This window comes from Alternaria triticimaculans (assembly GCF_023758025.1).
Source record: "Alternaria triticimaculans strain BMP 0046 chromosome Unknown scaffold_26, whole genome shotgun sequence".
Taxonomy (NCBI): domain Eukaryota; kingdom Fungi; phylum Ascomycota; class Dothideomycetes; order Pleosporales; family Pleosporaceae; genus Alternaria; species Alternaria triticimaculans.
The window spans coordinates 178,732-191,053 of NW_026055983.1; the positions used below are offsets into that span (position 1 = coordinate 178,732).

The 12,322-nt window shown below is 53.2% G+C and overlaps 3 protein-coding genes across 3 annotated transcripts; 2 read left to right on the forward strand and 1 right to left on the reverse strand.

The window, feature by feature from the left end:
• Nucleotides 1-2,404: 2,404 nt before the first annotated feature.
• On the forward strand, nt 2,405-6,133 carry J4E78_010068 (uncharacterized protein; the record flags this gene model as incomplete). Its single annotated transcript, XM_049370650.1, has 1 exon — nt 2,405-6,133. The coding sequence occupies one exon, from the start codon at nt 2,405-2,407 to the stop codon at nt 6,131-6,133; it is 3,729 nt and encodes a 1,242-aa protein (XP_049217672.1).
• Nucleotides 6,134-8,109: 1,976 nt separating this feature from the next.
• On the reverse strand, nt 8,110-9,558 carry J4E78_010069 (uncharacterized protein; the record flags this gene model as incomplete). The annotated part of the gene is made up of 2 exons (XM_049370651.1): nt 8,110-9,279; nt 9,394-9,558. 2 exons carry the CDS (start codon nt 9,556-9,558, stop codon nt 8,110-8,112), a joined length of 1,335 nt encoding a protein of 444 aa, XP_049217673.1.
• Nucleotides 9,559-9,878: 320 nt separating this feature from the next.
• Nucleotides 9,879-10,982, forward strand: J4E78_010070 (uncharacterized protein; the record flags this gene model as incomplete). The annotated part of the gene is made up of 1 exon (XM_049370652.1): nt 9,879-10,982. The coding sequence occupies one exon, from the start codon at nt 9,879-9,881 to the stop codon at nt 10,980-10,982; it is 1,104 nt and encodes a 367-aa protein (XP_049217674.1).
• Between the last annotated feature and the right edge of the window lie 1,340 nt (nt 10,983-12,322).

The window sequence follows — 12,322 nt, forward strand, 5'->3', positions numbered from 1 at the left end:
AGCCATATCGACAGTAGCGAGCCGGTGATTACGGGTCTCCCGGTTTCTGGCTTGTTTTTCTATGCTATGTTAGACCACAGTCATTCAACAGCTGGTAGCTACTTACATCAACCTGGCTATAATCGAGGAAATGGATCATGAAGCAATGTACCACCACTGATGGCCTAGATGTAGGAACGAATGAGTCAGTTCAGCTTCTCTGGGTTCCGCGGAGACGTTCATACCAAGTTGCGATCTGTTTCTGGTTAGCAATAGCAGCACAAGGGGTGAGCATACACTCACAAGGGCCAGAAGCATGACCCAGTCGGACGACGTGAGCTTTCCAACATAGAAATATCGGGTGTAGAATCTGAACTGTTAACCAACGTTGCGATCAGGGTTGCGAATGGCTGACGCACCTAAGGGCTACAACCACGGTCGACATAGAGGTAAGCACAAAAGCCAAGATGATAGAAAGTCGGCCATGAGGGGCCATCGAGAACGGTTCTGGAGCTTGACAATGAATCCGTTCACACGAACGGAATAGAATAGCTGACAGGAAAAAGAAACCGTGGAGGCAATACTCATGATGATGTGTAGGGGTGCCGCAGCCACTGACTATCAAACATCAACGGCAATATCCACAATGCCAATCGCGCGAAAGACGGCGTTCTCTAACGCAATCATGCATCGGCGGGAGTCCCACATTAGGATCCGAGTCATGTTCAGACTGTGCAGATTTGGGCGGGTGATGAGTCGCGTCGCCCAGGCTGACCAAACGGTGTGGCGGGGAAGTGCCGGCAGACAATGTTAGACCAAGGGTTATGCAACACCAACCGATGTGAGCAGTGCTGCATAGCTGTCAAATTGTCCCTGCTTCCCCGCACCGTACCACGCGACATTCATCTCAGCAGCAGTTTACGCGCCAGGTGTTTGGCAGGGTACGGATAAATCTTCAAAGTGAAGCTTGGGCCGTCGCCGCCTCAGACAACCCGCCAACTCAATTGATCCTGCCTCAACTGGCCCCAACATGATAGCAGCCCAGATATTGATCTCAGCTCTTTCGATGTTCTGTGCACTCTTACCGCTTTTATATCGATTTATCCCCTGCCCTGAATTGACGTAATTCGACCGATGTGTAGATGGCGAGTTTGCACTCAGCGCGTTACATTGTATATGTTGCTAGGCGTGCCATGTTCGTGACTTGGGGTTGAAACGGGTGTCCACTGTATATTTACCGGCTACTTCGGTAGTCTGAAGAAGACGCAGGCCTTAGCGACCTACCGCAGGCTTCAGCGATTGCCATGTGAGACCGAGCCCATAGAGACTTTCATGTGTGAGGAGGAGAGAAAATACCAAGGAAACCGTTCACCGTGTTGTCAGGGATCAATCAGAGTCAGCTTGGAATGTTGAGGCCCGGGGTTTGGGCGCAGAATCCAGCGTGCGCAGGCGAAATAAGAGTGGCTTTCTTCGATAAGACACCGGTGCCATGACTTGCATAGGGCTGAAAGCCGTCCGCATGAACGTGAATCGTGAAAGGTCCGAATATGATATATATGGAAGGAGATCGCGAGTAATACCGCAAGGAGAAAGTTTAGAACCTGAATCTGCTGCGAATGCGTTCTGGAAGCAAGGCGTTACGATGAGATGGTGTTGAGCGAGTCAGCTGGATCGTGGGCGGTTAGGTGGAGATTGACAGGATCGATCTTGCCGTCTCTTGGGCTGTGGCTTCCATCTCCGCTGATGGAATAGTAATCCGGAAAACCGGGCGACCAGAGCACCGTTGCCGAAACTGTGATAGGAGGCATAGAAGGATCAGTTCACAATCTTGAGGGGGACAGGATGATGTTATGAAAACTGCTCGTGGTGAGTGGCATGAAGCGAAAGGATGAAGACTAGCCCAGTGACGTCGATAACTACTAGGTCGACGCCATTAGTGATAATGGAGAACGTCCCTGAATCGATCAAATGAATTTGTCGGTTGAAGTACCACAGGCTTCAGAGAGGGTGTTCTTGAGGTGCGATGTCAGATGGGTTGTGAGGTTGCTAGAGTAGGAGCGACGCGATACCGCGGAAGCTGCCCGCGAACTAGCGCGTTTAGTGATATCATCGCCTCGAGTGAAAGTGCAGCTGTCAACCACGGTCGCGCCTGTCGCCTACGACGTTTTCACCTCGACGCTGTTTGTCACAGCTCATGCGCGAACTGCCTGCTGACCCGTGATGGCTCACTCACGTCTCTAGTGCTGGTTTTTCCCGCTTCACGTTCCTCGACCTGGCGCTGTTGCCTTCGGCGCAACTCATCACGAATTCTCCTACCCACGAGTAATCCGACGCACACCACGCACGGCGGTTCAATTCCCGCTCGAGACTCCCGGTGCCAATAGAATCGCTTTCGAAGCCCTCTTAGACTGCGACAACTGTCGTCATGTCGTCGCCCTCCGAGAACGCTGCGCTCGCCACCGCGCCTGAGATCACCGTCACCAATCCAGACAACTCGAACGATGCGACCATGCATGATGGTGGGGAAGAACTAGTAGAGGAAATACCGTCAGATGCCGACGAGGAGGCACGGCTGAAGATGCTCACGACTGGTACACGAGCGCAGGATGACTTGGAACGCGATATTGGCAGGCAGGCGGACCAGATGATGACCGAGCAGGCCGATGCACGCGACAAGAAGCGCATAGAGAAGCTCGAGGGTGAAGCAAAGCGGGCGGAAGCTGCTATACAAAAGCTCAAGAATCGTCTAGCTCTACCAGCTTTAGACACGCAGAAAGCCAAACTCCGTGGCGAGATCGCAGCATATCGGGACAAGATCGATGGCCTAGACCAGGAGATGGATGGTATACAGCAGCGTATCAACGATCGTCACAAGGCACCTGGGGTGGACGAAGCAGCAGAAGAAGGCTCCAAGGGTCCTTTACCCAACGAGAGCCGGCGAGAGTGGCTCATCCGCACAGGCAAGATCACGCCTTTCTCCAAGCTGGCGCAAGACCAGCCAGACTCAGGGACGCTGGGTGAGGTCATGTTAGATGCTGAGGCGGAGGACATGGTGACCGAAACTGCGAAAGAGCCAGTATCACATCGCAACCTCATGAAGCCTGGCTTCCAAGACGTCGAATCCAGTTCAGAGGCCCCGAGCCCGAAGCCTACGGCCCGTTCGAAGAAGCGACGAAAGGTCACTCCTGCTAGCGATACTGTAGGGTCGCGCGAATCGAGTGCGGCCCCGGGCTTTACGGATCCTGATTCAGACGATGCTTTCGAGCCTGGTATGTCGGACCGCCAGCTTGCGACCCTGGATGAGTCGGACGAGCTTCCAGATGACATGGATGAAGACGACTCATACGCAGAAGAGACTACCGGTCGTAAGCGTAAAGCTAAGGGCAAGAAGACGAAGAAGGCCAAGGCTGCTCCCGCAGAAGCTGCTGTCGTCGAAGATCTAGCAGGTGTCGATGACGGCAACGAGCGGCTATATCGGAAACGTATAGAGACTTGGTCCAAGAGCCGCGCCGCTGCTAGGAGAAAGGCCAAGGCCAATACTGGTGAGGCAACTGCCGATGAGGAGGAGGATGAAGAAGAGTGCTACCAGCCTCATCCTACTGAAGCTGACACTGAATTCGATGGCGGATTCCGCATCCCTGGAGACATCTACCCGGCATTGTTCGATTATCAAAAGACTGGTGTTCAGTGGCTTTGGGAGCTGTACTCGCAGAATGTTGGTGGCATCATTGGCGATGAGATGGGTTTGGGTAAAACCATTCAAGCTATCGGCTTCGTTGCCGGCCTTCATTACTCCAAGAAACTCACCAAGCCTGTCATCGTAGTTTGTCCCGCGACGGTCATGAAGCAATGGGTCAATGAGTTTCACCGCTGGTGGCCTGCGCTAAGAGTTTCCATCCTACACACTTCTGGTAGCGGGATGTTGGACACCCATCGAGAAGATCGTATGGAGCGGGAACTTGAGCTTCGGAACTATGGCGACTACGACAATACTTTGACTGGCGCTGGAAAGGCTGCTAAGAAGATCCTCGAGAAGGTCAAGCGAGACGGCCATGTCCTTGTCACCACGTATTCAGGATTACAGACCTACTCTGAGTTCTTGATTCCTACTGACTGGGAATGCGCCATCCTAGACGAGGGCCACAAGATTAGGAACCCGAACACTGCTATCACGATCCACTGCAAGGAGTTGCGGACGCCCAATCGTATCATTCTCTCTGGCACGCCGATGCAGAACAACCTAACAGAGCTTTGGTCGCTCTTTGACTTTGTATTCCCGATGCGCTTAGGCACACTGGTGAACTTCCGCAACCAGTTCGAATTTCCGATCAAGCGTGGTGGCTACGCAAATGCTTCGAACCTGGAGTTTGAGACAGCGGTACAGTGTGCCGAGACCCTCAAGGATGCGATCAGCCCCTACCTACTGCAGCGGTTCAAGGTCGATGTCGCAACCGATTTGCCACAGAAGAAGGAGCAGGTACTCTTCTGTAAGCTCACGCGTCAGCAGCGACAAGCATATGAGGGTTTCCTGGCGTCGGAAGACATGAAGTCAATTGCGAGCGGCAAGCGCCAGATGCTTTATGGTGTCGACTTCTTGCGCAAAATTTGCAATCATCCTGATCTGACGGAGCATAAGACCCTGTCGAAGAAGCTGGGATTTGACTATGGCAACCCCAATAAATCTGGCAAGATGCAGGTTGTCAAGGAGCTACTGTCGTTGTGGAAGAAGGGCGGACACAAGACCCTTCTCTTCGCTCAGCATCGTATCATGTTGGACATCCTGCAGAAGTTCGTCAGTCAGTTACCCGACATCAACTGGCGTCGCATGGACGGCGAGACGCCGATCAAGGACCGCCAGAACCTTGTTGATGAGTTCAACAACGATCCGAATCTACACGTCTTCCTCCTCACGACGAAGGTCGGTGGTCTTGGCGTCAATCTCACAGGTGCCAATCGCGTCATCATTTACGACCCGGACTGGAATCCTTCGACCGACATACAGGCGCGAGAGCGTTCATGGCGTCTGGGACAGAAGCGAGAGGTTGAAATATACCGGCTGATGTCTGCAGGCACAATCGAAGAGAAGATTTACCATCGTCAGATTTTCAAGCAGTTCTTGACGAACAAGGTGTTGAAAGACCCTAAGCAGCGACAATCATTCCAGATGAGCGATCTGCATGACTTGTTCACGCTCGGTGTGGAGAACGTTGAGGGTGAAACCGAGACAGGCAACCTATTCCGTGGTTCAGAAGTCAAGTTTGAAGAGGATGGTAAGACTGCAGAGGCATCGGCAGATGCTACAGGAGCCGAAGACCTCGCCGCAGTAAAAGGCATCTCGCGATCCGAAGCCTTCCAAGCCCCCGTCTCCGACGGTGAGGATGCTGCTGCTACCACTAACGAAGACGGCACCGACAAACCCCCAACAGATTCTCGTCTGATGTCAACCATCTTCGCCAAAACAGGTGTTCACTCCGTACTCGAACACGACGCAATTATGAACTCCACAGCCGGCGGCCGAAAGCGCAAAGTGCAAGCCGACCCAGCCTACATCCAACGCGAAGCAAAGCGACAAGCCGCCGTAGCAGCCGAGCAACTCAAGAAGAGTATGCAAGAAGCGCGAAACGTGCCCGCCGGTACACCAACATGGACAGGCCAATTTGGCGAAGCAGGCCGTCCAGACGCACCTCGCGGTATGTCATCCAGTCGTGGCGGCAGAGGTGGACGAGGCGGCGGACGCGGCGGCGCACCCTCATCAACATCCATTCTCAACAACCTCGCCACCCGACAAGGCCGTCCTACGCTCCTCAACCCCGGCACAACTCTTAACGCACCCACATCCGCCAGCTCATCCCGCGGCTCCACTCCCTCCGCGCCCACAACACCGCAAACTTTCCGCGGCCGCCGCATGCTAGAAATGATTCGCGATTTCATGCTTACCCACGGTGGCGTGGTACCCAGCCGTATGCTGGTTGATCATTTCGACCATTACTGCCGGGCGCAACCGGGAAGGAACGAGGAGTTCAAAGAGATGCTCAAGTTGATCGCTACGCTTGAGAAGAGTGGGAGTGCACAGAGGGGGAGGTGGGTGCTCAAGGATGAGTGGAGGACGCCTGCTGCGGGTGCGGCGGGTAGGGGAGGTAGGGGCGGTAGATAGGAGATGAAGATGAGGAGGAAAGTGGGTGATTGAACAGTGGAAGAAGCTGAGTTTAGCATGGCATTTTACGGCGTTTGATATAGGAAGATACCATTTGTAGTTTTCTGTTTTAGCGCCTTCTTGCCAAGTGCTGGCATATCATATCGTAGATGGAGAATTGCATATCTTGATGTAGATAGATAAAATGTCAAAACATACTCTGAACCATACATGAGCATCTCAAATAAGTGAATGAAGTAAATGAAAAACGGCAATGATGACGACACACCCACCCTTGAGAAACCGAAAGTCTCGTGAACTCTGGAAGGTAGAAAATTGGCCGTTAATTTACGTGAAAGCAGAGCATGTCATACCAACAAAGGAAAAACAAAGGAAAAATAGACAATGGGACTCTTGAGGCTACAAAATACTCGAATTCTTTTTTTGGGGGGTGAGGGGTTACGGGGTTTCTGTATGTTTTTGTTCGTCAATATTGCACATAGGGGATACGATTGTGTAGATAGTGGGATCGAAGTTCAAGACTCAGCGGTAATGCTTTTTGACGTGTTTCTGTAAGTTGTCGAATCGCGTGTAAGATTTTCGACAGCCTGGAATCTGGCAGGGAAAGCGTTCTTGTGCTGCGGATGCTTGGTGTGTCTTAGTGTGACGGGTCAGATCGGCTTGAAGGTGGAAAGTTCTGGGGCAGTCGATAAAGTTGCACTTGTAGCGCCGTAGGTGCGTTCGATTGATGTGATCGCTGCAGGGCGAGTCAGTCAGTGTAACATTTTAGGGCATGGGTTTATGTACTTGAGGTCACAGTTCCTACTAAAGACCTTCTCACAGAAGCTGCAGGACGGTTCGCGTGCCTGGTATGTGCTGTTGTCTGTTGTGTTGTCTTCGGGGCGTGTTGGCTGTTCTGGCGGTGGCGAGAACGATGGTTGACTGTGATCGAGACTACTTCCTGAGGTGTCGGGGGTGTTTGAAACCGACTGTTCGCTTGGTACGGACGAATCGTTGTTGTTGTTGTTGTCGACAAGGTCCGGAGCTATCAGTTCGTCGTTGAGGGTATGGTTGTTGGTAAGATACGGGGCGTGTATAACTGGATTGAGGTCCAGTTCAAAGGCAAATGGGCTGAATGAAACAGAATCTGAAACGTCGCGAGAGAGTCCAAATCTCGATAAAGACGAAGTACAACGTGGCGGGTGAGAAATAAAAAAGAGAAAAGGCGAAGACTACGTGGGCCTTCGCCGAAGGCTGGCGATTGTGTAGTAGGCTATACAAGCCCTAGGGTGCGTAACCCAGGCGCCTTGCGGCGTGGTAGTGAGGATTGGTAAAGCAGAAGTTGGAGTTGGGGCAAGTTTTGATTGATGAATGGGTGCTGTGGAGAAGGTCTTTGAGAGAAGTGGCTGTCAATGGTAGAGATGAAAGAAGTGGGAGTATACGCCGACAAAAGCCTACCTTATATGCAACCCTGGAGGAGCTGCATAATGGAGGCATAGAACACACAAGGCTGAGTCTCAGCCGTGGCACTTACCACCAATATGCAGGCTTACAGCTCGGCGGCTACAGTCCCCCCTACCATTATATGCCTCCACACAGGTGTGGTCGCGGAGGCATAGAACCCATAAGGCTGAGTCTCGGCCACAACGCCGAACGCCGGCACGCAGGCGTGCAGCGAATGACTGTTCCGCTTTATATCTTACTAGGCGCATGCTGTTCAGCCAATGTGGTGTGTCTGTAGATTTACATGCCTCCATATCGCGGTGGGTAGAAGCCACAGATGCAGCCGCACCAAGAAGCTGACGGCACGCACATGGCGCATCTGTCCAAACTGGGACCTTTCAGCCGTCCTTCGCTTTTCTGCCACCATTACGCATCGCCGTCGTCCATCAAATCAGAGGACATTTCCGCTTGGAGGCATAGCGCTTCGGATTTAAAAAAAAAAGTTCAAAGACTTAGGTATCCAACATTGCGTCGCTACCTACCTACACCACCACCTACAGCTTCTCCCGACTCTTGGCCATCTCCTCCTGTAGGATCATGCCAATAGGCCCACCGCGACTTCCATCACCAGCCCATTGCTCCTCTGGTATACGCTCAGCGGGCCACTCCCAACGACCCCTGAAGTCCTCCGGTGTCCTCCCCTCTATACACTCCACAATGCTATCACCGATAACCGGCAAGAACTTGAAGCCATGACCTGAACCACCTGTCGCAACGAAAAGCCCCTTGTACTTGGGATGATACGAGATCAAGAAATCGCCATCCCTTGTATCGGTGTACCAGCAGATCTTCGATTTGGTAAACGGGCGCGAGGGTACGGCAAGGGAGGGGTGGATTGCGGTGAGGAAGTCTCGGCATTGGCGCTGGCCTTCTGTAGGGACGGCTTGGGATGGGTCGTCGACGTGCGTGTAGGGTAGTGAGGTGGTGATTGTTTCGTTGGGGTCTTCGGATTCGGGGTGTGGGATTGTGGTAGGGTTGAGGTAGCCGTGGCCGTGGCGCGCTACTTTGAGCAAGCCCTTGTGAGGCGGGATCATGAATAGGCCGTGGGAGAGGTTGAGGATAGTCGGTCGCGGAGCCATCTTCGTTTCCTCCTCCTTGGAGATGGGCATGTAGCACAGCGCCTGCCCGGTGGCTTTGCAGATGCCACGGAGATCGATGAGCGATGCCGTCCATGCGCCTGCCGCCAGCATTGTAAGGTCCGCTTTCAGTTCGGTCGAATCGTCGAGTCGCACACCGGAGACAGCGTTGGTTTTGTGATCGATCAACAGCTTCTTCACGCCCTTTGTGACAAACTTCACCCTCTCCAGCTTCTCCACCTTTTCCCTGAGCCACATCATCGCGCCCTCTGCGTCTGCCCAGCCTGAGCTCCAGTTCACGTATCCGGTGCAGCCATTACCCCAGGGGTCTTTGCCTTCCAGACCACATGCTTTCTGTATTTCTTCCGCCGAGTTGAGTACTTCGACTTTGTCTGTCCCTATCGCGCGAACGTTTTCGAGCGAGCTGGAGACGTACTTCTGCTCTGGGCCCCAAGCGGTTACACATAACCCGACCTCATGGTAGTATTCGGTCGCGAAGTCGGTGCGCCAGCGATTCTGTGCGACGGTTGCGAGACGGGTATAGCGCGCGGCGGCGTAGTCGGGACGGATGATTCGTGAGGCGTCGATCTGTATGCGTTCGTTTGAGCGTTTGGTATTGAATGAAGCGGTTGTTCCGATCACTAGGGATTTACTGCTCCAGGGTATGCGTCGAGAAAATTAAGATTGACTTGCTCTACTTACACTCGAGCCATCAGGCGTAGGGAAGGGCTGACGGTCTACAACAGTAATTGAGGTATCCTTGTACTGCGGGTTTTGACATAACGAATAAGCTGTGGAAAGTCCAAATGCACCGCTGCCGACGATTAGGATGGATGAGGGTCTCTCGAGAGATGCAGAAGAAGCCATTGCGCGCGAAATTAAGACGTTCAGAGATTAAGCAACTGAGCAAAAGAAAGGAAAGTCATGGAGAAAAGTCGACCTACATGCGTCCGAACGGCGTGCAAGTGCCGCTGGTGGGCCGATATCGTTGACTGACTGATGATTTGAAGGGCGTGCGCCGGCTGGGCACGGTTGAACCTCGTGGCTGCAGGGAGCTTTGACGCTACCGAGAGATTGGGTCATCGGTGCATGGAAAGATTTGAGGCTTCAATTTGACATCGACAGCCTCACCAATTGCACCTCAACGTCATCCGCTGCTGAATTATTTGGGGTCTGCCTGCATCGCAATGGCGAAGTTACCGAAGCCCCCGAAGGCGTTCCCCGTAAAGCACACGATACCGTCGAAGCCCGCGATACCACAACACATACGAATACAACGAGCGCAACACGATAACGAAGTACCGCTATATGCTCCAAGGAACCAAACACCCGAACAAGCACTGAAGAGAGTGCTGGCGGCACGTCCGCGGCTCTCAGATCTACAGCGGCTATCAGATGAGGAACTGAAGTCGGCGCAACACCAGGCAAAACTGCGGAGAGCGAGACAATGGCCAATGTTCGGTATCGGATTGATCGCATTTGGATTGGGGACATACGGAACCATGCTCTACGCTTCGTTGACGCAGGAAACGGACCTGGGAAACTTACCTGAAGACCTGTCCGATCGATTCGACAAAGAGGCCGAGGGCTATGACGAGAAAGTGGACACGTCTGAGATGCTGCTCTTATTGACTTCTAAGCGCAAGAAGCTCACTGCCATGGCCAAGGGACATGTGCTAGAGGTGGCTGTCGGTACAGGCAGGAACATACCATACTACAAGACCAAGCAATGTGCGACAGTGACGCTGCTCGATTCGAGCGGGCCCATGCTGGCTGTTGCAAGGCGGAAGTGGAACGACACGCACAAGGAGTACTTTAGCCGCGTCTTCTTCAAGCAGCAATCTGCCTTAGATCCGATTACGCCCCCATTTGATGCCCAGATCGGCTACGATACGGTGATACAGACAATGGGACTCTGCTCCACGCCCGAGCCTGTGAAGCTGCTCCAGAACCTCGAGTCATGCACCAATGAGAATGGACAGATCTTGCTTCTAGAGCACGGCAAGTCGCATTACGAGTGGCTCAACAACATACTGGACAAGTCAGCTCCAGCTCATGCGGACGAACATGGTTGCTGGTGGAACAAAGACATCGGCAAGATTGTCGAAGAGAGCGGGCTGGAAGTTGTCGACATAAAGCGCTACAACTTCGGCACGACATGGTGGTTACAGTTGAGGCCCAGGAAGGGCATGCGGCAAAGATTGGCCGAGACCACCACAGTCGAGCAGCCGCTTGCTGCACAAGCCGGATCCCCGGTAACACAAAAGTCCTGGTGGTCACTGTGGAGATGATAAGTCGCCGTGTCACCTTCCCCACATTCACCATGATCGAGAATGATCGAAATGTTGCAGCTTTGCCGCTATTATAGAGAGGGCGCCTAAACTTACTCCAAGTCCACTACCCAGGCTGTTGCGCTCTATCAGGCAGCTTAGTTGTGTCTTCAACGACGTCAACTTTACGCGTTATGGCAGAAGGAGGGGAAGGCCCAAAGCGGCAATTTCCAGATCGCGACCATCGATAACCTGGGATCCAACAGAAGGTCAAGCGAGATCTGCGGTCGGGATCATGGGCAAAGGACAATCGCGTCACGGCAGACTGGAACGCGACATGGCTCGCCCGAACTTTGTTCTGTCTTATCATCCGGGCACGCCATGCGTTTGCATGTGCGTCTGGGGTCTGATGCCATACCGTTGAGCACGATGGGCTCGCACCTCGTAATCATCATGCCGAGCACACCCAACGACACGTCCATGGCTGACATGCATCTTTATCAGTGTCGACGAGGTTGCGTGTGGGAACAAGCAAACAAACAATGCATCTTCACCGTCTTTCACGACTTGCCAACTTCCTCATGCAGTCCACACTTCGTCTGGGGAAGATACGTAGCGCATCCGTAAATCTGTCTGCCCACAGGACAAGTGCGGCGCCATACCTTCCAGTTCCCCACAAAAGGTGACGCTGTGCTGCGCATGCAGACCGGACCTGGTTCCATGCGCCTGTCTCCATTGGGTAAAGACATATGCACAATCCCTGTGCAGCCATCGGAAGTGATGGCAACTCGCGTGCGCAATGTTTGGGGGTGTGGTCGCAATGCGGAGTGGAGGCTGATGAAACTGATGTGCCAGAAGATCCAGCTCGGCATCCATCATCACTGTGCTTTTTCCGGGCATCAATGCCACTCGTTATCAATGAGTTATCAATGAACAAGCAGCAATCAAGCCACATGTGCTGAGAACGGTTTTTGTCGTTCGCGTATTAACGTTGCCGAGGGTTGGCCGCATGCCAGTAGGAAAACTTCCGTTAAAGAAAAATTCGAGAAAAGTGTGCTCACCGCCCTGGGGCATCCCGGTTGCAGCGTTGAGGCTAAATCCACTTTGACGGCTAGGCGAAACCTCAGAACAGGGATGTCTCCGCTCTGGAACAAGATGATATGCACGCTGCATCAGATCATGGCCAGCGCCCGTCCACTCGCATCGTGGCCGTTTGAGTGCTTTGGAGACGCGGAAGATATTATAGCGGTCAGCGTGCGGGACAGCTGTGATGACCCGCCCAATTGCAGGTGGGAAGGATGCGCGATGCTCGAACCAGACGTGTTGAGCATGAGATCACTTGCGGGAAAGCCGTCTCAGGG